We start from the raw sequence: 26,990 nt of genomic DNA, 5'->3' as shown, positions 1-26,990 counted from the left end.
TGAGAAATTCAATTTAATTTAATTATTTTATTAGGAATAAGAGAAAAATATATTCTCAGCATCAGAATGTCCATCCATCCATCCATCCTCTTCCGCTTATCCGAGATCGGGTCGCGGGGGCAGCAGCTTGAACAGAGATGCCTAGACTTCCCTCTCCCTGGCCACTTCTTCTAGCTCTTCCGGGAGAATCCCGAGGAGTTCCCAGGCCAGCCGGGAGACATAGTCCCTCCAGCGTGTCCTGGGTCTTCCCCGGGGCCTCCTCCTGGTTAGACGTGCCCAGAACACCTCACCAGGGAGGCATCCTGATCAGATGCCTGATGCACCTTATCTGACTCCTCTCGATGCGGAGGAGTAGTAAACGTAGAATGTAGTAAAGGAAAATAAAGGTGAATAATCTGCGATATTTTAAACATCAAAACTGTAATAAACTGTAAAAGCTTTGATAGTAGCAATGTAACAATGTATTAGATGTTTAACATGCACTTGTGCATTTTTGTAAAAAATTAAATAAAGTGGAACTGCTAAATATATTCATATAATGCAAGTAAAAGGCAAATTACATATTTAAGTTCTCACAAAATACCAGTGGGATCTGCTGTTTATTTAATTTAATTTATTAACCATTCGGCATTTTGGTCAGATCAAAAAATAAGCACACTGTACTAGAACTGTAAGCGGAATATTTACAGTAAATGATATGGCTGGTCATCTGTCTTCATCCAATTGATTTATTTTATCTGCCCATCAGGGCCTTCTTTGTATTTTGTTCCGGTCTCAAAAGAATAATGTAACATTTAGGTGCAAAAATAGCAAAAAGCAGACCAAAACTGGATGCTAAAATTGCAAAAATTTCAACAGCAACTGTATATTTCCCTGGGGAGCTTATATAAGCAGGAATGAAAGTTATCCAAACTGCACAGAAGATCAGCATGCTAAAAGTGATAAACTTGGCCTCATTAAAAGTGTCTGGGAGATTTCTTGCAAGGAAAGCTAAAAAGAAAGAAATGAAAGCTAAAAACCCAATGTATCCGAGGAGACAGCTAAATCCAGTCAGAGACCCCAAATCACACTCAGATATAATTTTGGCATTTTGATACTTACTATTCTTAGCAGGGGTGGGGGGTGTTGTGACCAGCCATATGATACAAATTAAACACTGAATAAAGGTGAAGAAAAATACAGTGCCTCTCTGCTGAGAAACCCCAAACCATTTCATCATATTATTGCCAGGCAGTGTAGCTTTAAATGCCATTATGACAACAATTGTTTTGACAAGAATACATGAAATGGAGAGCACAAAACTGATTCCAAACATTACATGTCTCAGCATACAAGTAACATTTGATGGCTGCCCAATAAAGCACAGGGAACACAGAAAGCACAGAGTTAACGACACCAGCAAAAGGAAACTTAATTCAGAGTTGTTCGCTTTTACAACAGGGGTATTACGATAATGCATGAAAACTGCAAAAACACAAATTGAGAGACAGGCTCCTAGAAGTGCTGTCATTGTTAACGTGCCTCCCATTGCATCGTCATAGGACAAGTATTCAATCTCTTTCACCACACATTGCGTTCTCTCATGATTTGACCAGAAGTCTAGAGGACACTGAATGCATTCAGTGGAATCTACAAGAGAAGACACAGTAGCATACCCTGGATTAAAAAAAATATAACAACAACAACAACAACATTTATTTATATAGCACATTTTCATACAAAAAGTAGCTCAAAGTGCTTTACATAATGAAGAAAAGAAGAATAAAACGAAGTCTATAAAATTTTAAAAACAAAATTACGTGTTTAGGAAAGCTAAATGTATTCACTAACATGATTAATCACCATTTAATTCCCTATTTGAAAATCTAATATATTTTTGAAATTGAATTTGCATGTGATTTCTTCATGTGTCACCTTCCTTAGCTGCTGTGTGTTAAAACTGATATTAACAATTATGAAGTTTTTCTGAAGGATGATACAGCTAGTCTAATTTGGTAAGAAATCAAAATCCATTCATTCATTCATTATCTCGGTCATTTTAATCCAAGTTTACAGTCATAGGGCAGCATCAGGCATTAAACAGGAGCCACCCCAAGGCAGGTCTTTTGTATGGTACATACAAGCACTCGCCCACATTCATTCAAACAGGACCTTTTTAGAGTTATCAGTTATCAGCTCATATGCCTGTCTGTAAAGTGTGAGAACCACAAAAAATACATAAAGAAAAAGTTCAGGAACACATGAGGAGAACATGCAATCTTCACAGAAACAGTGGCTGCAATTAGAATCATTGCCCTACAGCAAATCGATTGCAACTACTGCAACTGCCAGAATCTTAACTAGGAAAAGAAAATCCGAGCACATTTCACCAGTTTTTTGATGTCACTACACTGGTTAACTGTGCCATTTAGAATTTACTTTTAAATACTGCTTATGGTTTACAAAGCCTTAAATAATCTTGCTCCATCTTATATTTTGGAATGCCTCTCACATTACACTCCAGATTGTACCCTTAGATCTTCAAATGAGTGTCTGCTTATAATGCCAAGAGCTAAACTTAAAACAAGTGGTGAAGCAGCCTTCTGCTGTTATAAACCTAAAATCTGGAATAGTTTACCAATAGAAATTCGCCAGGCTAATACGGTAGAGCACTTTAAAAAAAAAACTGCTAAAAACCCATTATTTTAATATGGCTTTCTTATAGCTTCATTTTAGTGTAACCCTGATATTCTGTATATGCGTTTAATCATCATTTTCATCATGGCTGCAGAATCCGTACTAACCCGTACTTCCTCTGCTGTTCTTTTTCCGGTTTTCTGTGGTGGCGATCTGCGCCACCACCACCTGATCAAGGCACCATGCAGTTTCCTATATTGATGGATTGAAGGCCAGATGTCCACATGACCACCATCATCGTCTAATTCTTCCATGTGAAGCCTGAAAACCATGAGGACTGATTGTGAGGTCATTTATGTTAGGTAGAATGCCAAGTTGGGGCTGGATGATCTTGTGGCCTCGGAACCCCATGCAGATTTTTTTTTTCTCCAACCCTCTGGAATTGTTTTTGTGTTTGTCTTTTTTCTGTCCTCCTGGCCATCAGACCTTAGTATTGCCTAATGTTATTTTTATATTTTTCTTTTTTCTTTCTTCATCTTATAAAGCACTTTGAGCTACATCATTTGTATGAGAACGTGCTACATAAATGTTGTTGTAAAATATCATTGCTAAACATAATAAAAAATTTAAAATCTCCCCAGATATGTGTGGAGTATAAAAACATACCCTGGCTGAATCCACACAGTACCTGGCTTAGTCATTATAAAGGAAGTTTTTATGCATTATTTGATGGAAAATCTAGAAAATAAATTTATTTAATCCAAAAACAGACAATAATTATGCTTTGTATACAATTCAGTTTATTTAGTACAGACCAAATAATCAGAAATGTCCCAAAAGCCCTGTAGTGTGTGGAGTTTGTCATAAATCAATATTTCCTTTTTTATATATATACCAGGTATCGGTTTTGAGTCCTTTCTTATTTGCAATGGTGATGGATGGGTTGACAAACAAGATTAGACGGTCCCAGTGGAATATAATCTTTGGTCATGACATTGTAATCTGTAGTGAGAGTAGGGAGCAGGTTGAGGAGACCCTGGAGAGGTGGAGATATGCTCTAGAAAGGAGAGGAATGAAAATCAGTAGGAACAAGACAGAATACATGTGTGTAAATGAGAGGGAGGTCAGTGGAATGGTGAGGATGCAGGGAGTAGAGTTGGCGAAGGTGGATGAGTTTAAATACTTGGGATCAACAGTACAGAGTAATGGGGATTGTGGAAAAGAGGTGAAAAGAGAATGCAGGCAAGGTGGAATGGGTGGAGAAGAGTGTCAGGAGTTATTTGTGACAGACGGTGTCAGCAAGAGTGAAAGGGAAGGTCTACAGGACAGTAGTGAGACCAGCTATGTTATATGGGTTGGAGATGGTGGCGCTGACCAGAAAGCAGGAGACAGAGCTGGAGGTAGCAGGGTTAAAGAGGCTAAGATTTGCACAGGGTGTGACAAGGATGGAGAGGATTAGAAATGAGGACATTAGAGGGTCAGCTCAGGTTGGACAGTTTGGAGACAAAGTCAGAGAGGTGAGACTGCGTTGGTTTGGACATGTGCAGAGGAGAGATCCTGGGTATATTGGGAGAAGGATGTTAAAGATAGAGCTGCCAGGCAACAGGAACAGAGGACGGCCTAAGAGGAGGTTTATGGACATGGTGAGAGAGGACATGCAGGTGATGGGTGTAACAGAGCAAGACGCAGAGGACAGAAAGATATGGAAGAAGATGATCCGCTGTGGCGACCCCTAAAAGGAACAGCCGAATTAATCAATAATTACTCAGAAATCACTCCCCACTATGTCTGAAACAAAATCATGAATTAATTGTGTGTATATATATATATATATATATATATATATATATATATATATATATATATATATACACAATGTACACACACACATACACATATATGTACACACATACACACACACTAACATATATATATACCTGTATATATACTAGTAACAGCGCAATACTCTTGACTTGAACATTCATAGTTTTCCTACTCTTTCTCTGTACGTTTAGCATTTGTTTGCTCAGAGATTGATGTGCTTGCTGCTTCCTGAGCAGCTCTTCTTTTCTCCACCCTAGTGGCCCACTTCTTCTCCTATTTTGTCGGCATCTTTTCACATTAAAACTGAAAAAGTCAGTGCTTGTGCTGCAATTACTTAGTAAGTTTTCTTTAATTTTTCACTTAAGCTGGCACTTAAGTCTTCAATCTGCCTCAAGAATGATTTAAGATATGAAGTAGTAGTGGAAGTGACGGCGAAGGTGGTAGGGATGAGAATGGCGCCCATATGTATGTGATGCATAGCCGCCCTGGTGTATATGTGTATCAAATTTCAGGTTAATAGGTCTACTAAGAATTCCAGCGTTAATATTTACTTGTTCACAAAACCTTTCCTTGTTTTTAAAATTCAAGCACAGAAGTAGCAAGTATGGCAAGATTTTTTTAACTATAAATACCCTAGACGTTCAGGTGTAAATTTATGTCACATTTAATAGTTTATAATATTCACTTAGTTTTACCTTCAACTGAGATCAAACCCCAGCTGACGAGCATACAGACCTACCATGGGCTGGACACACAAGCAACCTAACCATTTGAAATGAGCAGAGATTTCTGTGGCTTTGCAGGTTTAACCTAACTTTGGGCATTGTGCTTGGATGTCAGAAAAGACATGGATAAAATGTACATCATTATTATTATTTATGGTCACTTTTATCTGCCTGAGTGGTGCTTTCAATATGATGTAAAGGACTCATACTATTAGGTACTACTGCAGGGTGGTTGAACATTGATTTAAACAGATCTTACCTATTTTACTGCTGATTTCTCCTTCAGCACAGGGTACACAGTCAAAGCAACAGATTGGCTCACCTTTCCTGGTAGCTTTCCTGGTACCTGCTGGGCAGCTTGCACTGCAGACTGAATCTGGGACCTGCAAAGTTCAATGCAGAAGATCTGAATTCCTTCATTTGGTATTTTCACAGATCTAGTCCAAGTTAAACAAAACTTTCCATTCATTTTCAGTACTTCTTTTACTATAGCTACTTGGCAGAGATACACTTTAATAAGAATTAATGAGAATGACAATTAGTTTACTACAGCAAACACAAGGCCATAAAAATACACATACTATAACACCATGGCAAATGTGTGTTGTAAATCAAACTAACCCAAAAAAAACCAAAAAAAGAGTTGAAAAGTATTAAGTTTAAATATATCCCTTTCATTTTCTGAACCTGCTTTTTTCATCTTTCCATGACAGCGAGACCAGAGCCCATCCTGACAGAATGGGTTGCAGTGCAGGAACCAGCCCTGAACTGGATTCTAGCTGGTCAAAGCGTACACATAGCGTCTGTACATTAATGTCCTAGGACGACCGGGAGTCATTCAAGCCTTTAATTTTATAGTCTCTTAGTAATATAACTTGTTTCTCTTGTAGCTTAAATAACGTATAACCCTTTGGCGGAGCATACAAACTGCAAAGTAGCAGCATCCAGGCCAGGATGTGAACCTAGGGCTCAAGATCTGCTACCCTCTTTTATATCTCTTTCATAGGAAATTCACCAATGCATTCTTAATTTGAGACATGATTTTATTACTGACTTGTTAACTGGTAGATAGTGATACACTCAATATAACTATACCAAAAAAAAAATCTATCCATTTTCTAACCTGCTTATAAAGGTCAGTATTGGGTTAAAGGCAGAAAATCAATACTGCAGTAGGCCCTGTCTATTTCAAGGCACTGATAAAAAAAAATCAATTATTATAATTATAAACGTATCATTCACAAAATAAATGTAAACATTTTTAATATATGCTGATATTCAAATAAAATGTAATGTAATTGAATATTGGATGAATTTTGTGTTTATGTAAGCAATTTTTTTCTTCTGTTTTTATCATCCAGTTTTATTGTATTAACATGTATTATTATTATTATTATTATTAATCAAACCATTAGTGAAAGAACAAACATACAGTACAATTGAATAGTTATTACTACTACTATTACTACTAATAATAATAGTAGTAATGATAATAAGCAGGAAGAATCATTTAAGTAACATTAGATACAGTATTCAAAAGCTCTGGTATCTCTATATTAAAATCGATTTACAAACAAAGCCATAACTGCCTTTGTCTTTCCTGCTGAACAAAACAGGCGTCTGCCTACCTACAGTATATCCCTTTGGGGACTGAACCAGAGTAACACAGATTTACTCTCAGTGAAGCATTTTTAATTAAGAATGCTGCTGTGTAGAGAAATGAATGGCTGAGCCCTGCACATACAAAAGTCATACAAAGTGATAGCCAATATACTGTAATTTTCCTTTCTCACTTTTTAAATATACATCACATAATCTGTATATTAGTTTTAAGCCTCATTTGATTTTGCATGTACACGTTAACATATCTTCTTGAAGAGATATGCTTAATGCAGGATGGACAGCTCTGGCCCTGTCATGCAGGCGATTTTGCAGCTTTTTATTTCATAGGTACATTTTTATTTGAAATTTGCTGTTAATTTCAATACAAAAAAATACAAAATAAACAACTTGTGATCTTCTATAGGAATGCAGGTAAAAAGAAGGAAAATATAAATATGAATGAGAATGAAGGTGTAAAAGTAAGAAGTGTTTCTTAGTTTTACAGATGTTATGAGAAGTTAAGCAAAATGACACCTTTTATTGGATAACTAGAAAGATTACAATATGCAAGCTTTCGAGGAAACTCAGGCCCCTTCTTTAGGCAAGAAGGATAAATAAAATGCACAGTTATTGGTCATTTCAGAGATTGTGCACAGAGAGCTGAGGCAAATTGTCTCAGTAATCCATCCATTTTCAAAATCTACTTATCCTGAGCAGGAACGATCCCTAGACAGGGCACCAGTCAATCACAGGTTGAACACACACACCCAGGGCCACTCCCACGCATATTATAGCCAATATAGCATCGCCAATCCACTTAACTTGCATGTCTTTGGACCATGGGAGGAAACTGGATTACCCAGAGGAAATCCACACAGACATGAGGAGAACATGCCCAGTCTCAAAAATTAGTTTATAAACTTATGATTAAATAAGTAATTTCAAAAACATCAAGGATGGTCCTAAAATAAAGGAGCAACTATGAATGAGAATCTACAGCCTCTAAGGCATTCCAGAACTAAGACTGTCTAATCATGGCTAAACACATTAATAAAAAATTATAATTTTGTCAATTCAAAATTCCCTGGAACTGGTTAAGAAAGATAACAATTGCATACCTATGTAAACATTAGATAGATAGATAGATAGATAGATAGATAGATAGATAGATAGATAGATAGATAGATAGATAGATAGATAGATAGATACTTTATTAATCCCAATGGGAAATTCACATTCTCCAGCAGCAGCATACTGATACAATAAATAATATTAAATTAAAGATTGATAATAATGCAGGTGAAAAACAGACAAAAACTTTGTATAATGTTAAATGTTAACGTTTACCCCCCCCCCCCCCCCCCCCCGGGTGGAATTGAAGAGTCGCATAGTTTGGGGCAGGAACGACCTCCTCAATCTGTCAGTGTAGCAGGACAGTGACAGCAGTCTGTCGCTGAAGCTGCTCTTCTGTCTGGAGATAATACTATTTAGTGGATGCAGTGGATTCTCCATAATTGATAGGAGCCTGCTGAGCGCCCTTCGCTCTGCCACAGATGTTAAACTGTCCAGCTCCATGCCAACAATAGAGCCTGCCTTCCTCACCAGTTTGTCCAGGCGTGAGGCGTCTTTCTTCTTAATGCTGCCTCCCCAGCACACCACCGCATAGAAGAGGGTGCTCACCACAACTGTCTGATAGAACATCTGCAGCATCTTGTTGCAGATGTTGAAGGATGCCATCCTTCTAAGGAAGTATAGTCGGCTCTGTCCTTTCTTGCACAGAGCATCAGTATTGGCAGTCCAGTCTAATTTATCATCCAGCTGCACTCCCAGGTATTTATAGGTCTGCACCATCTGCACACAGTCGCCTTTGATGATCACGGGGTCCATGAGTGGTCTGGGCCTCCTAAAATCCACCACCAGCTCCTTGGTTTTGCTGGTGTTCAGTTGTAGGTGGTTTGAGTCGCACCATTTAACAAAGTCATTGATTAGGTCCCTATACTCCTCCTCCAGTCCATTCCTGATGCAGCCCACGATAGCAGTGTCATCAGCGAACTTTTGCACATGGCAAGACTCCGAGTTGTATTGGAAGTCCGATGTATATAGGCTGAACAGGACTGGAGAAAGTACAGTCCCTTGTGGCGCTCCTGTGTTGCTGACCACAATGTCAGACGTGCAGTTCCCGAGACGCACATACTGAGGTCTGTCTTTAAGATAGTCCACGATCCATGCCACCAGGTATGAATCTACTCCCATCTCTGTCAGCTTATTTATTATTAAATAAAGGTAGAGTAATGGAGAAATTATAATGGGTGAGTGCTGGGTGGCACAGTTGCACAGTTGTAGCGTTGCTGACTCACAGTAAAGAGACCAGGGTTTGCCTCTTGGGTCCTTCCTGCATGGAGTTTGCATGTTCTTCCCATTTGTGTGTAGATTTCCTGTCCAATGACATGCAGGTTAGGTGAACTGGCAGTGCTAAATTGCCCCTAGCGTGTGTGATTGGTTGGCATCCTGCCCAGGTCTTGTTCCTGTCTTGTACCCTATACTAGCTGGGATAGGCTCCAGCATCCCCCGTGGCCCTGGTCAGGATTAAGCGGGTTAGAAAATGACATGATTCACACTCCAAAATAGAAGTGTGGCTCAGAATTCCAAGTGATGTGTTCTTGTTTGTGAAAACATATGGACTACTGTAGGAAACTTAATACAAAATAATCTAAACAGCTTTTAATTAATGAGTCAAAATGATTGCACTAACCTTTCTAGATACAAAATTCCAGAATATATCTTCTTCTCTGAATGAAAGCTGATATCCACTAGCAGGTGACTCATCAAACACACCGATTGTTTTACTTATCATAGTGCCATCTTCCAAACGTTGCCAGTTGATGATGTCATAAGCTGGTATGGCATCTCCATTTTTGTCATATGTAAATCTCTTTCCTAAGCAATCAATGAAATCTACTTTCTTCAGATAGTGGAATAGCTGATGATAGACGATGGATATTATTGTATGAAGCTCTCCAAACTTTAAATAGACTTTAATACTATGCTATACAAGTACCCCCAAAAATCTTTGAGTAGTTCACCTTAATCCAGAGAAACAGAAGCCTTTCTGGTGCAGCATCTTACTCTATCACCACAGAATGAAGTGCTTCAAAACAGAATCATAGTTTGTGCCATATTCCAAAGCTAAAATACACATAATTTGGCATAGAGGGGGTGTGTGTGAGGGTGTACCCTTTGAAGGACTGCTGCCTTCTCCAGGGTTGGTACCTGCTTTGTCTCCAGTGCTGTTAGAATAGGCTTCAGCCGTCATGATCCTGAATTTGACTCAGTAGGTTTTAAAACAGATGGATGGAAAAATTTGTGTCAAACTAATGTGAGGTAAAATTACACTTGAAATCTCACTTAATTGTTCTGTAGCTGCTACATATATCTGTAGAAGACAAACCCAGAGTAAATAATAGGAACTGGAAAGCAAGCAAAATAATGTTCTCCTTACCTGCCAGGGTTGAACACTTTTTATATCTGCACATGTGTTATTTTTAAAAGGTCCTTTTCCATCTTCACAGGTCATCAAATTGTGAAGAGAATGTGCTAAGGAATAAACTGCTTTATAAACATTATATGAGGTTCTCAGGTCGGTTACGTCAGTGTAGTCTGTCTTTGTGCTGGCAATATCTTCTGAGCCTGTGCACATTTTGATTCCTGATAAATCTGATGAAGTACTATTTGTTGGAAACCTGCACTCAAACAGTTCTTCCCACAGCTTATTTATTAAATTGTTCTCAGGATCAGAAGTAGGATGAGTACTAAGAAGGAACTTGTCCAGGTTTGGGATGTCTCCCCGTCTTACAGCAATACCTAATGTTCCACCAAAGATACTAAACTTCTCATTGCTAGCAAACATGGGAAAGGCACTCCATGAATCACTCGCTATCCACTGTTTGCCAGTGATGTTGTGCTTTGCGATCTCATTCACAAAGACAGTGGCTGCTGCTTTTATCAGAAATGCGACAATGACAGTTGCAGTCGACTGCTTTATAACTTTAGCTATATCAGTTAGCTTTGCACTGTCGGTGACTTTGAAGGTTTCAGAAAAAGAAACGCAGCCAAATTTTTTGACTTCTTTGTTCAAGCTGTCAATAGCATAAAATCCATAGTCATCATCAATTCCTACAATACCTACCCAGGTCCAATTATAATGTTTAAGAATCTGAACAATTGCTTTGACCTGGAAAGTGTCACTTGGAATCGTCCGAAAGAACGAAGGAAACTCTACTTTATCACTTAAGCAGGCACAGGTAGCACAATAACTGATCTGCAAAAGAAGGGATCAGACAAAGATGTGAGTGGCACAAAGATATGTCAGTAACAGTATTCAGTTTCTTTCTACTATTCCTATGCATCAGTTTGGTACTCTTCAAATAACAAATAGAGAACTACCTACACCATTGTCAAGTTACACAAAAGTGCAGCAACTGTTGTTCTGTTGCAGCCACTGGTGGATGTAAAATGAGACCTGATACTCAAAAAGGATTAACATTTTTTGACTTCATGTATACACAAGCCCTGATCATTCTGTGTAAGTGACATAGTGACTGTTCACTGCTGTCACTAAATAGATAAATGTTTACACATACATGCCTAAATAAGAGTGGCATGGTGGTACAGTGGTGCCTCGCAGTAAGGAGTCCAGGGTTCACATCTCAGGTCCTCCCTGGGTTTGCATGTTCTCCCCATGCTCAAGTTTCCTCCCACAGTTCAAAGACATGCATGTTAAATGGACTAGAGATACTGAATTGGCCTTAGTGTGTGGTTTGTGTGTCTATTTACCTTGCAATGGACTGGCACCCAGTCTGGGGTTTGTTCCCGCCTTGTGCCCCATGCTAGCTGTAATAGGCTCCAGCACACCCCACGACCCTATTCAGGAATGAGTGGGTTGGAAAATGACTGACTGACATGTCTAAATATATAAATATATGCATAAATATGTTTACACAGTCCAGCATATCATCTAAACCAAGGTACCGCCTTGTGGGAGTATGTTCATAATTTAACAGCCATTCCTTTTATACTCAGTAGATTTTTTTTTAACACAGCAGTTTGAATCAATAGTTTAAATAAATTACACAATTAAAATCACTTTAAATATAGCAAAATTGGTATAAACATTTCACTTTGACACCTCACAGGGCATACCTTATCATATGTCATTCTATAGCATTCAAAATAACAGAAAAAGTGGAAACAGTACAAAAAAGAATGTATAGGGGAAAAAAAGTCTGGTTTAAATGTGTTTTTATCTGCATTTTAATCAATTTCATAAAAAAAATTTAATACAGTATTGTGAGTCCATTGCAGCAGCATCAGGTGTAATGCAGGAACAAACACTGGACACGGTGCCAGGAGATTACAAGGGACTTTCACACTTTCACCCACACGGGCTCACATACCGCCCAAAACAGATGCACTCTTTACTATATCTTGCCACACTAGGGTGTTGTACCGTGTTAGCCATTATGAATGTAGAGAAAAGCCAAGCAAAATGACACCTTTTATTGGCTAACTAAAAAGATTACAATATGCAAGCTTTCGAGGTAACTCAGGCCTGAAGAAGGGGCCTGAGTTGCCTCGAAAGCTTGCATCAGGCCTGAGTTACCTCGAAAGCTTGCATATTGTAATCTTTTTAGTTAGCCAATAAAAGGTGTCATTTTGCTTGGCTTTTCTCTAATATCTTGCCAGTGTTCTGAATTTACTTATTTCACCACATAGGTTATCATAATCTAAAGGCTATGCCGGAAACTATGGGAGTAACTAAACTTAAATGGTACCCAAGTGCATTAGCTTATTATTTAATACTATTGTGCCAATTTTAAGTGTTCAACTAACTTAAAATGCACTTGCTGAGAATGTGAGAGGAAACCGCAGAACACAGAGAGAACGTGCAATCAATACAGAGTAAGTGAGAGGCTGAAAAGTCAATCACAACAAGGAGCTGTGAGCCATCACCCCTTGTTGGGCTACCGGTGGCGCAGTGGTAGTGCTGCTGCTTTGCAGTAAGGAGACTGTGGAAGATTGGGGGTTCGCTTCCCGGTTCCTCCCTGTGTGGACAGCGCTTTGAGTACTGAGAAAAGCACTATATAAATGTAATAAATAGAGTAAATATTTTACATCTCAGATGACATGCCTTACCACCAGTTAATTAACATTATACACACAACTTTGTAGAAATTTATAAATGGCTCATACATTACCAAAGGCATTCTGAAAAGACCAAGTAATCTTGATATTGCAATTGAATGGATTGACAATGGATCTCCAACAATGGCCACTACTGGTGGAACACCCGTGCAGTTGTAATCAGTGATCACATCATCCAGACCAGCGATTAGTGTCATGGCTGCTCTCAAGGCCACCTCTACATTCATGCAGTTCTCATATATTCGGTATCCTAGTGTAATATTAGGCAAAAGGTTTGGGTCTTTGTTAATTTCCTCAATTGCAAAAATCATCATCACCGACCTTTGAAATATATGAAGGTCTAAACTGTCACAGGAAAAAGTAAAGAAATAAATAAAAGATAAAAAGATTTAAGGCAGAGACCAGCATGTAACATGAGCACATCTAAAATGCTTTTTAGTTGTATTATTTCCTTTTGAGTCTAAAAGCATGTATTTGTCTTTTACTTAAATTGACCACTCTTATCTGTTAATGTACATTCATGCAACCATTGACTTATCAAGTAGCTTTTTATATGATAAGTAAAACTCTTCAATAAATGCTTTAATTTATACAGTAGATATTTCATGAAAATTTCCAAAGGACACATAAAAGGACCAAAAATGAAATAAGTATAAAGTTAATTCACAGAACAAATACTTTTAAAATGAAAGCTAATTCAAAGTGTGTTTGTAAAATTTTAATATTTACGCATGACACATTAACTGTATAAGTTTTACAGGAAGAGCTGGGCTGCATTAAATGAGGCTCTTGCCCACAAAGATAGCACTTCAGTTAAAAACAATAGGATTATCTGAGCTTAAGAAGAAATGTTACAATTTAAAAATGCCTCTGTTGTAGTTTGTGGACATAATGTATGATCATTTGTAATGCCTTTTGTAAAGCTGAGGAATGTAAGGGAATGAAGTCACTTTTCGGGAACTCACCTCTTACAAAGCCACTGCCCAGGTTTTGACTGGAAAGATAATTCCGGAGTGATTCCTACTATATTCGCAGCAAATATGCCTCCTAGCATAATGTCTCCAGGTTTGTATAACTGATTGAATGCAAAATGTCCTTGAGATTTGCATGCTGGCTGTTGTGGAGCAGGTGCTGGAAAGATCAGAACTAAGAACACACAACTATATAGTGTGCTTTTCATAGTTGTCAGTTTCAAATGTTTCTTAAATTGGCCGCCCTTCCACCAAAGCCAGTTGTATTTTCCAGTCAGTCCTTTTTGTTGATGTGAGCTTTGCAATCCACTGCCACTATTCTTTGGCTAAATCCTGAGCCACATAAGGCCTAGTATAAGAACGTCACTATGATGTAGACAAAATTCAGCCTTTCAGCTACTGTGCTTGGTATCCTATTGGGATGTATTGAAATGATGATACTTATTTTTATTGTAGTCAAAAAATGTCTATACTTGCCATTAATGAGTGAAGTTCTTAACTTGACCTTTGGGAATTTGATTGACTGTCTACACAGAGTTTTAAACAAATATTTTGTTTTGATTTGCTTTCTGCCAACTGCTACTGCTAATCTTTGGTGCTGTGATACACATTTAGTGCATTATTCTAATTTTAATTGCAGAACATTTCATTCTCTTCATACGATTATATAGTGTTATGCATGGTTGTGAGCCATGTACTTCACACTTCCAGAGATCTGAATTCATATCTCAACCTACTCACTACCTGGATGAGAGTTAAATTTCCTCCCTGTGCCCATATTGCTTTTTTTTCTGAAAAACGATGTTTCTTCCCACATTACAAAAATGCCTAGGTTAAGTTTTTAGCAGTTCCAAATGAGTGAGTGCAGGTATGTGGGAATGTTTCCAGCCTAGGACTGCTTACAGCTTTGCACAGTGCAGAGCTCCAGCCCTCTTTGCCCCTACAAGAGTGCAATCCCATTCAGCAAGCTGACTGATGATTGCATACTTTTTTTTTTTTGTTTCTTTTTTTTTCTATGTATGTTTGTTTGGACAAGAGTATGTGCTTATGCCTTGAAAGTTGTCCAAGTCTAAAATGGTAAAATGGTTGCAATTCAGTGAAGTAATCCTTAAACTTCCCAATGTTAAAAATTCGATACAACTAGAAGGGCACATGTTGTACACCAGCTAATTGTGAAACTTCAAGTGGATTTAAAAAATGGAATGTCTCCATTAGTAATTAAATTAAGTAAAGCTTAATAAGAATAGCATGGTGGCACAGTGGTTTGCACTGTTGCCTAAAAGATTTAGATGTTGAATCTGTGTTGGGTTTCCTGCAGGTACTGCGATTTTCAATCCACATCTCCAAGTATATAAGGGTCAAGTTAAATGGCAACTCCAAATTCACCCCATGTGAGTGTAGGTGTGTGTGTGTGTGTGCGTGTGCGTGTGTGTGTGTGTGTGTGTGTAAGTCAGGTTTGACAGACTAGTGTCTGGTCTGTCCAGTGTTGCTTCCCACCTTATTCTAAGTGCTGTCAGGATAGGCTCTGTGACCCTAAACTGTCTTGATCATTCCCTATTTGAGTTTATCATTCTTCATATCTGTGAACCTACCAATGTACCATCCATACCTATAAAATTATTTGTGTTTTTAAGTGGATTACAGAAAAACATTAAACAAATGCTCACTTTTTTCTCATCCTTGATATTTTTTTCACTTGACAATAATACCCACTTCTCAAATCTCAGAAGCATATGGGGTTAAGGTTTTTATTTTGGTGTGTGTGTCATGGTAATGAGTCCAATTGGACAAAAACTTAACTAGTGCCACACTATCTCTTGAGGAACTTTTCAAAATACTTCAATGAGTTCAGTCCATCCGTTTTCTGTGCTCATTTCTTCTTAGTCATGATAGTGAGGAACTGGAGATTTTGCTAGAAGCAATATGTACAAAACAAGAATCCACCCTAAATGGAAAATCTAGTGCATCAGAGGAAGCATGTAGACCAAATACATATTGGAACTTTTTTCATATATCACTTAACCTGGTGGCATGTTATTGAACTGTCATTAAATACTAGAGGAAGCTCAATTAAATCTACAGACTCTACATAAAGAGCTGAGGAGACTTCGTGCAAGCAAAGCAGCGGGTCCAGATGGAGTATCGCCACGACTGCTGAAGGTCTGTGCATCAGAGCTGGGGGGTCCTCTACAGCGCATCTTCAACCTGAGCCTGGAACAGGGGAGAGTCCCAAGGCTTTGGAAAACATCTTGCATCACCCCAGTCCCAAAGGTATCATGTCCTAGTGAGCTGAATGACTTCCGGCCTGTTGCTCTGACATCATATGTGATGAAGACCATGGAGAGGCTGCTGCTTCACCACCTGAGGCCACAGGTTCAACATGCCCTTGACCCTCTGCAGTTTGCATATCAGGAGAAGGTGGGAGCAGAGGATGCCATCATCTATATGCTGCACCGATCCCTCTCTCACTTGGACAGAGGCAGTGGTGCTGTAAGAATTATGTTTCTAGACTTCTCTAGCGCCTTCAACACAATCCAACCTCTGCTCCTTAGGGACAAGCTGACAGAGATGGGAGTAGATTCATACCTGGTGGCATGGATCGTGGACTATCGTAAAGACAGATCTCAGTATGTGCGTCTTGGGAACTGCACGTCTGACATTGTGGTCAGCAACACAGGAGCGCCACAGGAAACTGTCATTTCTCTGGTCCTGTTCAGCCTATATACATTGGACTTCCAATACAACTCGGAGTCCTGCCACGTGCAAAAGTTCACTGATGACACTGCTATCGTGGGCTGCATCAGGAGTGGGCAGGAGGAGGAGTACAGGGACCTAATCAATGACTTTGTTAAATGGTGTGACTCAAACCACCTACACCTGAACACCAGCAAAACCAAGGAGCTGGTGGTGGATTTTAGGAGGCCCAGACCACTCATGGACCCTGTGATCATCAAAGGTGACTGTGTGCAGATGGTGCAGACCTATAAATATCTGGGAGTGCAGCTGGATGATAAATTAGACTGGACTGCCAATACTGATGCTCTGTGTAAGAAAGGACAGAGCCGGTTATACTTCCTTAGAAGGCTGGCGTCCTTCAACATCTGCAATAAGATGCTGCAGATGTTCTATCAGATGGTTGTGGTGAGTGCCCTCTTCTATGCAGTGGTGTGCTGGGGAGGCAGCATTAAGAAGAGGGACGCCTCAAGCCTGGAAAAACTGGTGAGGAAGGCAGGCTCTATTGTAGACATGGAGCTGGACAGTTTAACATCTGTGGCAGAGCGACGGGCGCTAAGCAGGCTCCTATCAATTATGGAGAATCCACTGCATCCACTAAACAGTGTCATCTCCAGACAGAAGAGCAGCTTCAGCGACAGACTGCTGTCACTGTCCTGCTCCACTGACAGACTGAGAAGATCGTTCCTCCCCCAAACTTTGCGACTCTTCAATTCCATCCGGGGGTGGGGGGTGGGGGTAAACATTAACATTATAATAAGTTATTGTCTGTTTTTACCTGCATTATTATCAATCTTTAATTTAATATTGTTTTTTTGTATCAGTATGCGGCTGCTGGAGAATGTGAATTTCCCCCTGGGATCAATAAAGTATCTATCTATCTATCTATCTATCTATCTATCTATCTATCTATCTATCTATCTATCTATCTATCTATCTATCTATCTATCTATCTATCTATCTAAAGAGAATGTCTTAATTCAGAATCAGACCATAGCCCAGTGGTCTCAAACTCCGGTCCTGGAGGACCACAGTGGATGAAGGTTTTCATTCTAACCCTTTTCTTAATTAGTGACCTGTATTTGCTCCTAATTTACTTCTTTTGAATTTATTTTAATTGACTTGCTCTTGAAAACTCAGCCTCCTTAATCGTTTCTTTTCCTTAATTAGCAGCCATATGATAACGAGATACAAAATGAGTCAATATATGAGCAGCAAACTGTGTCATTTAATATCTGAAAATAAAGAAAGATGAATGTCTCAAGAATGTTGATCTGCTAAGTTCCCCAAAACATTTTAAAACTACTATTAGAAAAGAGAAAATCAAAAATTTTGGAAATATATGCCATTGCACAATAAGAGCAGCAACAAACCATGGAATTAAAGAACGGGTTTTATTAACAACAAGACTTGACACCTAATTAAGCAACTGGCTGTAGTTGAAGGCCCTGACATAGTTGGTCTTCTGTTGCCTCATTCACGTCACATTTCATTTCTGTTTGGGTGCAATTTAAAGAAAGAAACTAATAAATTCAGAGGAACGCTCAGAGGAATGATCAGGGGAACAAATCTTAAAAAAACAAGTCAATTAAAAAAAGGAAAAGGAGTTAATTACCAGAAAAAAACTGGTCAACAATTAAGAAAAGGGTTAGAATGAAAACCTGTAGCCAGTGTGGCCCTCCAGGACTGGAGTTTGAGACCACTGCCATAGGCTGTACTGTTGGGTAATGCTTCTCACTATGTTATTCTTAAAAGAAACAGAAAAGTTAAATGGAAATAAATCAAATATATAGTATACAAGTAAGCAATGTAAAGATACTATATATAGTATATATAGTCATGCACGCAGTGAAGGAGTGTATTGGGAGCTTCAATCAGGAGAACAAAACAAGACTTGTTGCTTTGAAGTGCATGTGCTAACTTCCTTCCTGAGAAATTGGCTCAGCAGGTCAAAGGACCTCCTGGAATAATATGGGGAGCACTGTGGAGATCTTAGGGAGACATCACATTGTTCTCCATGTAGAGCATCCAGAAGACAAGATCAGGCTAATCTGAGGAAGAGTCCTCTGATCAAGACTAAGCAATCCTACCAGCAATCTGAGCGCACACTTTGCTGAAATGAACACTCACCAAATTATCCAAAGCTGGAAAAGCTGATGGAAAGAAGTGTTGTACATTGATGGTCACTAACTTGCGCTGTGTTCCTCTTACAGGTGTGGTGGTGGTAAAAGGATTTAAAACAAATGGTCTTCTGGATCCCAGGAGTAACATAAAAATTGTTGCTCACCATTTTTCCCCCGTAACATTGCGATAGTCAAAAGACTAGCCTTATCTGCATCCATGGAGAAATGAGCGTTTAATGCACTGCTATCTGCACGCTCCACTTCTGTGGCTGATTACAAAGCATGGTTTGCCAACTTCGTGTGTCAGGATAGGTCAAATAGTAAAGGCTGTGGAACATAGCCACACATCCCTTGAACACTGAAGCCCTCAAGTGGACAGGCTTGCCAAACCTAAACAAAATTCCCTGCAATCCACTGAATGTTATACAGGCAGAAGGGCTGCAGAGGAACCCAAGCCTTATTCTTCGGTGGAAGTCTTGAATGGGGAGGTTCCCTCCATGTCAAACAATGGGGCGATGAAAATCCCTCCAATGTCCCAACCCCTACAATATCAGTTCAGGAAGCTTGCTTCTATGATCATAATAAAGTTGTTTTGATCAGCAGTCAATGTACAACTGTCTCCATTCCACCAGGAATTAAATTTGTACAAGCCAGTGATTAATTGTAAAAGGTGGCTGAGCACCAAGGGAAAAAGTATGGCCAGCTATTGGTGCTGCAGCCATAATACTGCAAGATATGCAAGCTCACTCATTCATGCATCTTGGTCGCACAATTGGGAATGAACAAAATAATTGAATGAATAAAACTCCACTTTTTTTGGTTGGGTGTCAATAAGAAGGTTCAGTTACATTTGATATCCCACAGGGATGAGCACCCCTTCTGTCCTTACCTATTACTGACACTCCACTTGAAGAGATTAAGGGTTAATATCATGGAGCCACTCAGACCCTCTGGCAGGGGACACAAATACATCCTGGTGCTAGTTGAGTACACCATCCAGTAAACAGAGGCCATCACACTTGAGGTAAAATAGTAAAACTATCGTCCGTGAACTTACATATTGATATTTAAAGAAGTCATTACAGAACAAGGGACCTCCTTTACGTCTGACACATTTAGGGAAACTGCCAGACTACTTCACATTAAGCATTTGAAAACGTCAGTCTGACACCCCCACATAGACTGGCAGTCAAACATTTCAGCTAAATGTTGAAAGAAATGCTGAGAAAGTCTGTCAGAAAAGATGGCTGGGATTTGGATCAACTCCTGCCTCTTGTTCTTATTGTATAGTAATGGAGGCTTCCACTGGCTTCTCTCCATTTGAACTTTCATAAGGGTGACCGCATCAGGAAATTCTTGACATGATTTGTGAAAGCTTACAAGCCATTGTCCAGCTCTGCCAATATCTCCAAAAAAGTTTGCCCAATTTATGCACAACCTCATGGTTAACATGCAGCAGGCTGAGACTTGCATATATGATAGATGCACCACCATACACGAGCTCCAATCAGGTAATTGTGTAATGGTCCACATCCTCGCATCTCACTTCAAACTCTTATAAGTTAAAGGAGAGAAGGGGACCTGTGAATTATTTAATAGTGCTTCCACCATATCAACCTTCTCAAACCTTGGAAGGTCTGGGAGACAAACATTTCCAATCCTAATGCTGCGCCATCCTTGTATATCAACCATCTTGACCTAAATCATGGGGAGAACCTAACACCCACACAGTGACAAGAACTGAAACAATGATGCTTAGAATGTCAGACCTAAGTATAACTGAGGAAAGCCTTAGCCCATGGTCTAGCCCAATGGTAGTGGTCATAAAACCAAATGAGTCATGACGCTCTTATGATGAATTTTTCCATTTAAATCACGTCTTCAACACCCTTTAATGGAGTTAACAAAAGAAAAATCCCAAACCCTTAATGGGTACAAGGATTACCGTGTCCTCCCCTTTGAGGTGTACGAGGCTCTGGCGATCTTCCAATATCTGGTGGAAAAACTGCTTTGGCCCAATAGAGCCTCTAGTGCTGCCTACATCAATAATGCAGTCATCTTTTTCAGAACATGAAGAGAACAAGTACAGCATATCTTTCATGTCCTCTGGTCTGTACTAGCTATCGGAGTGCATGTTAACTTCAAAAATGGTACTTTGGGCTAACTGAGACCAGATATTTGGGTTATGTAGTCAACCAGGGGACAGTCAAGGTGTAGTGCTTGAACGTTTTTCCCATCCAGCTCCTAGTTCCACCCCTGTGTTTATTGCCCCTAACTTTTCTGAACCTTTTATTCTCCAAACCGATGCATCTGATACAAGCCTGGAAGCAGTGTTAACTGCTGTTGTGTGCCTGAGCTGGAAACTGCTGGCCCGGAGGAACTACCTCTTAGGCCACAAGTTCACTTTGGGTACAGAACTGCACCCCTTCATTAGATGGCACACACAGAGATGCCAACCCAAGGATGATCTGATGGTTTGTGGACCCTTCAAGGGGCTCGCTCCACGCGACCATCAATGCCTTCTCATGGCTTCACAGTAAGGTTTGTTTGACCCATTGAGAGCATGCAGGATGCCATATAACAAATGCATGATGAGGCGGTGTGTTGGGGGCCCCAGTCAGGAGAACATAATGAGAACAAGTTATGTTGTACATATATTAACTTCTCCTCCTCTTCCAGGACAGGAATGGAGGAGGTATAATGACCTCACTTTAGGAGTATCCCAGAAGTTCTACCTCTTCTGGTGCTTTCTTTATATGAATACTGACAGGTGTAAGTCAGCATTCATTCTTGGACCTGTGACAGTTGGAGCCATATTATCCTACTGAAGCAATGCCTTAGAAAAGGGCCCACAGTGAAAATAAGGTTTTGCCATGAGTTTTTGTTGCCTTAAATTTAAAAGCTTCATTGCTAATTAACAGGGATCTCAGAGAGATGCCAGCATTTTATCATATCATGTTCAATTTCTCACCATTATATATTTATGTATATATGTGTAGTACCGTTCAAATGTTTGGTCACATCCAGAAATGTTTTTGTCTATTGATTTAAAACCACAGTCAAGACATTACTTGTGTTGCTAATAGCTATTACAGCTTGAAATGATTGATTTTTTAATGTATTATTCACATTTGATGCAAAGCTCCATTTTCAACAGCCATTCCTTCAGTCTCCTAATGGTCATTTCCCTTAGATTATCCTTAATTAGTCATTAAATGCTAATTGGATATTAGATAAACCTTTGTAACTGCATTACCATTGCTGAAACCTGTTATTCTGTTTAATTGTATTGCAAAGTACTGGCATTTCTAGTTCAGTTCTGGGTTCAAAAATGGCCAAAAGAAAGTTATTCCATGTGAAAGATTTCCAGGAAACTGAAGATTTCTTACAAAGGTGTCTATTACTGTCTTGAGAGAAAAGGGCAAACTCATTCCTACCAAAACATCTATGGAGGGTCCAGATTTACAATTGCATAAGAGGATAAAGGAATCAGAGTCTGCAATTTGAGAAGCAAACATCTTACAGTTGGCTTCTTCCTTATATACCTGCCAAATACCAGTGTCATACGCAACAATTAAAAAATGTCTTCGGAATGCTAGTCTAAGAGGCAGAGATTGAAAGAAAAGCTGTATCTGAAACTGGCAAATAATAAGTAAAGGCCAAAAGAGCACAGGAAATTGGACATAAGAAGACTGGAAAAACAGAACTGAAATTTAGGAATGTCGATACATTGCAACACAAATGAATGAAATAAAAGGTTTCAGCAAGGCTTTCACTAGTAACTAATTAGGTTTTAAAAATAATGAAATAATGAATTAAGGATTAGCTAAGAGAATTGACTATAAATATATAAATATGTATGTATGCATGTATATTTGGTTTCAGGCATTCTTAAACACAGGAGATACAAACAAGGTATAAAAATGTGTTACATTCAGTAACCCGTTTCAGCTTCTTTTCATAGTAATTTGCTCATTGTTTTAATTATCATATAAACTGAGGTACAACTTTGTTTTGTGAAATTCAGTTTTACACATTGAAAGTGTGAGGCTTTAGGCAGAAAGAAATTAAATGCATTGCTGATGGTTAATGTATTTATGCAACCTTTCAAAATGACAATTATCAGTAACTTTATAACAGTGCAGTTATAAAGTCAAAAGATCTGATTTATGTGCAAGCTCTTTTTTAAACATAAGTAAGCCATCCTTCTGTGCTTATAAGCAACATTCTCATAGCATACTATTCTGACACCCAGTTAATAAATTCAGGATTGCAGTGGGCTGAGTCTATTCTAGAAGCGTCAGACAGAAGGTAGGAACCAGACTTCAGTGGGGTGACAGCCCATCAGGGACCCAGCAATGCGCACACCCACACGCACAATCTTTTGATACCTATTTAGAAAAGTAATACAATATCCAGAGAGAAAGCCCACACCAATAAGGAAAGAACATACTCCATTCCAATGGGCATCAGTTTAAATCCAAGAATGCTGAATCTGAGAAGCAGCTACATTAACCACTGCAAAACCATAACCAATTTCTTGTAACATTCTAAATATTTCAAAGTTTTTTTTCTTCACAAAGCACTTGAGTCTTGGGTGCCTTTTGTATAGAAATTGTTTGTTTGCTTTTCCTGTGTTCATGTGGGTCCTATCTGGGAACACAGGGCTCATCACAGGTCTCTGGATAGCCTATACCATCACATTAACTGCTGTCTCTAATGTATTAAAAACCAGAACCAAGTGAACAGAATGGCAAAAAGGGGTTTATCCATTATGGGTGACAGCACTAAAAGAGGCATTACTTGCATATTAGTTATACCGAATACAAATGCTGGATATTACTGAACTTGCAAATTTGCAGTATATTTAGAGGAAAGCAGTGAAGTTTAAATTGTTCTTTTTAATATATATATGTTTTTGTGAGCACTGTGATGTTTTTGTGTCCCTGTTAAGATAGGTTCATGCTTTTTTTGCCCAACGCTGCTATTTATAGGTTCTGGCTTCTCATCACCCATTAGTTTGATCAGAAAATAGATTGATAGATATTTTAAATTATGCACAATACTCAATTTCTGATTATTTTGAAATTCACATGTATACTTTCTTGAAACATAAATGTAATGAATTATTATTAAATCACTTTCTAAGTTGTATTGAATACAGTCATCAGGCGAAACTGCAAGAAATGCTTGAGCTTCGTCTGCAGTTTTCTGCTCCTCGGACTTGTTTCATACAAGAAGTGTTTATTGTAAAACATATTGCTTAAAGTAAAAGTTACAGAAAGGTCTAAGCCAAAATTTAAAAAATGACACCCAAAGCATCAGTTTTATTGGCAGTAGTCTTGTTGCCTACATGATGACACTGATTGATGAGCTCCATGTCCACACTGAAAGAGAGGGTGGAAATTCAGCAGAAATGACAGTGTTGATGTTCTTGTGCACACAATGGTGAGCTTGAATCTGTCATTGCACTCAATCTCCAATTTTTCTTAGATGATATAAAAGCACTGAAATGGGTGTCACCTATTCCTTTTATATAAGAATAAATACATTGTAACTGTATTAATGGATAACAACTGTTAGGGAATTGTAATCTTATTTCTTTCTTCGCCCAAGAAAACCAATTGCTTTATGTTCTTTACTCCACAGTCTGGACAATCTTCACTGAGATATGCCATGTTTACTACCCTGTAACAGCAGTTTTTTGTAGTTCTCAATAAAGTACCAGAAAATGCCCTTTTAATATTTAAATTATAATTAAGTGCATTTGTGAATGCATAATAATGATTTAACAAAAAAAAAAAGAGGCAGCATTACCATTCTACTAAAGTGACTATGATATCAGATTTTTGATTATAGTTAACATATTGATATGTTTTTAGTTTATATGCAGAACACTTTTGATTAGTCTTTTTTATATAAATTCAAATTTATTGTATGTAATAATTTTAAATAGTAAAAATCAATTCAAAGTCCTTAACAATCAAATACTGTTTTTTATGTAGTTTCGTTTCATATCCAACACCATCCCAAGGCACTGTACAAGTACATACAAATATGTATACAAATAAAAGAAATAGGTTCTGGCATCGCATCACCCATTAGTTTGATCAGAAAATATATGGTTTGGTATTTTAAATTATGCACAGCACTCAATTTCTTCCTGATTATTTTGATATTCACCTTTACAATTGCTAGTGCTAGGTTAAGTGGCTGGTTCAGTGACTCAGTGGCAGGGACTGAACCCTCAACAATGCGATCTTCAGTTTACTCCCCTAACCACTATGTCACACAGTACTGGCCTATAATGAGATTATTTCTGTAAATTTATAGCCATAAAAACAAAACAAAAAAAAATGAAAAAAACTATTTTTTGTTTGCTATTGTCACGTTCAAGAAATTATGTAATAATAATAATTTTTTACATTTATATAGCACTTTTCTCACTACTCAGGTGAGTGGGGAGCCACTTCAAACCCCACCAATGTGCAGCATCCACCTGGAAGATGTGATGGAGGGCCATTTTTACACCAGAGACACGAGATGATTAGGGGGCCAGAATGACTAGACTGAGGTGGGCAATTTAGCCAGGACATTGGGATACACCGTACTCTTTACAAAGGGCTCCCAGGGATCTTTTATGACCACAGAGAGTCAGGACTTCAATTTTACATCTTATTCAAAGGACGAGGCATTTTTATAGCACAGTGTCCTTATCACTACACTGGGGCAATAGGATCCATATTCAGACCACAGTTTAAGCACCCCCTGCTGGCCTTACCAACACCTTCTCCAGTAGCAACCCAAGCTTTTCCTAGATGGTCTCCCATCCAAATACTTGTCAGGCTGGAACATGTTTAGCTTCAGGTGGATGACCTCTTCTGAAATGCATGTGATATGTAGCAAAAATGCACAAATTGTGCCATAAACACTCTAGCATGCATCCACATTTGTGAAATTATGTTTTTCTTTAACAATAAATTCTTTGTGAAAAGGTGAATAAGAATGCTACATGGTATAAGCATCAATTCTGTGTTAAGAGCACCAAATTTATAATGAGCAACTAGAGAATAATAACAACATCTTAGTCTGAATGAAATATTTTATCTTACCTTTCACATTTCCAGTCCTCTGGTGCAGATCTGAAAGATAATTGTGGCGCTGTTGCTTGTAGATGTGAGATTAGAACACCTCCTAACATGATATCTCCTGCTTTGTATAAACTATTCAATTTAAATTTAGCTTGAGGTACGCATGTGAGAGTTTTAGAGATGCTTACTGGAAGAACCAATATGAGAAAAATAAAAGCCATTAGTATGCATTGCATTGTGGCAGAATGGCAGCTTAGGACACATTCTGAATGAAGACACTTTAATACTAAAGATGTTTTCTCCAGAGGGATATGTTGCTTTTTACGCGTGACCTTTGTCTTGTTATTCATGTCTCACTTCCTATTATGTCCCAATGTATCTGAAAAGGTTCAGTGTTAAACACACCCATTTTCTATAATATACACAATAGAATGCATTTACACTGTAAGCTCACCTATAAATATCTTATTTTTAAATAAATTATATTGTATTTAGCTTCTGCACTTCTATTGGCTTACAGTAAAATGAAGTTTCTCCATTTTTAGAACTGGTATTTTAGAATAGGTATTTTGAAATGCTAGTTTATTATTGTGTTTGTGAGGTAAAACTTAATTACTCTATTACTTATATTTGACACTATTACTTTCTCTATGAAGCATTCATTGTATTCTCTTTTCAGAATTTTCCTTAAGTGATTGAAAAAAAAAACATGAATTCTTGTAATGAAATATAATTTTTGGATTTATTATTTGGAACATACAGTGTATATAAATTATTCTTAAAACACATGTTGCAGCCATAGTTTTCATGACATAGTTTTTAAGAAAAATTAGGATTTCTGTACAGAAATGTAAAAAAGGTACAAATATTAGGCAGAACATTACCATTTTAAAATGTTAAACTAATTCTCTAACTAGTTTAAATTATTTTCAAATCTATACAGTGTTGTGAACAGCAGGGTGGGACAATGCTTAGCATCCTTGATTCAGATCCTACACTTAGCTGATGTCCTTGCATGTCCTCCCCATGTCTCTGTGGGTTTTTCTCTAGGTGCTAGAGTTTCCTCCTACATCCCCAAAGATATGTGTGTGTTTGTGTTGTGTG

At 38.4% G+C, this 26,990-nt stretch overlaps 1 protein-coding gene across 3 annotated transcripts; it reads right to left on the bottom strand.

Moving 5' to 3' along the window:
- Positions 1–436: 436 nt before the first annotated feature.
- On the bottom strand, positions 437–26,100 carry LOC114645348 (extracellular calcium-sensing receptor-like). Of its 3 annotated transcripts, none has more exons than XM_051922274.1 (6): positions 25,908–26,100; positions 13,022–13,313; positions 10,267–11,085; positions 9,520–9,747; positions 5,425–5,548; positions 437–1,629 (listed from the first exon to the last, which is right to left on the bottom strand). In XM_051922274.1, exons 1-6 carry the CDS (start codon positions 25,994–25,996, stop codon positions 734–736), a joined length of 2,448 nt encoding a protein of 815 aa, XP_051778234.1. In that variant the 5' UTR covers positions 25,997–26,100; the 3' UTR covers positions 437–733. The 3 variants fall into 3 exon arrangements, with proteins under 3 accessions (XP_051778234.1, XP_051778235.1, XP_051778236.1); XM_051922275.1 differs by having other exon boundaries at positions 5,488–5,548; XM_051922276.1 differs by lacking the exon at positions 9,520–9,747.
- Between the last annotated feature and the right edge of the window lie 890 nt (positions 26,101–26,990).

The sequence above is a fragment of the Erpetoichthys calabaricus genome, chromosome 2, assembly GCF_900747795.2.
Source record: "Erpetoichthys calabaricus chromosome 2, fErpCal1.3, whole genome shotgun sequence".
In the NCBI taxonomy this organism is placed as follows: domain Eukaryota; kingdom Metazoa; phylum Chordata; class Cladistia; order Polypteriformes; family Polypteridae; genus Erpetoichthys; species Erpetoichthys calabaricus.
This window is presented reverse-complemented; position numbering and strand designations above follow the sequence as displayed.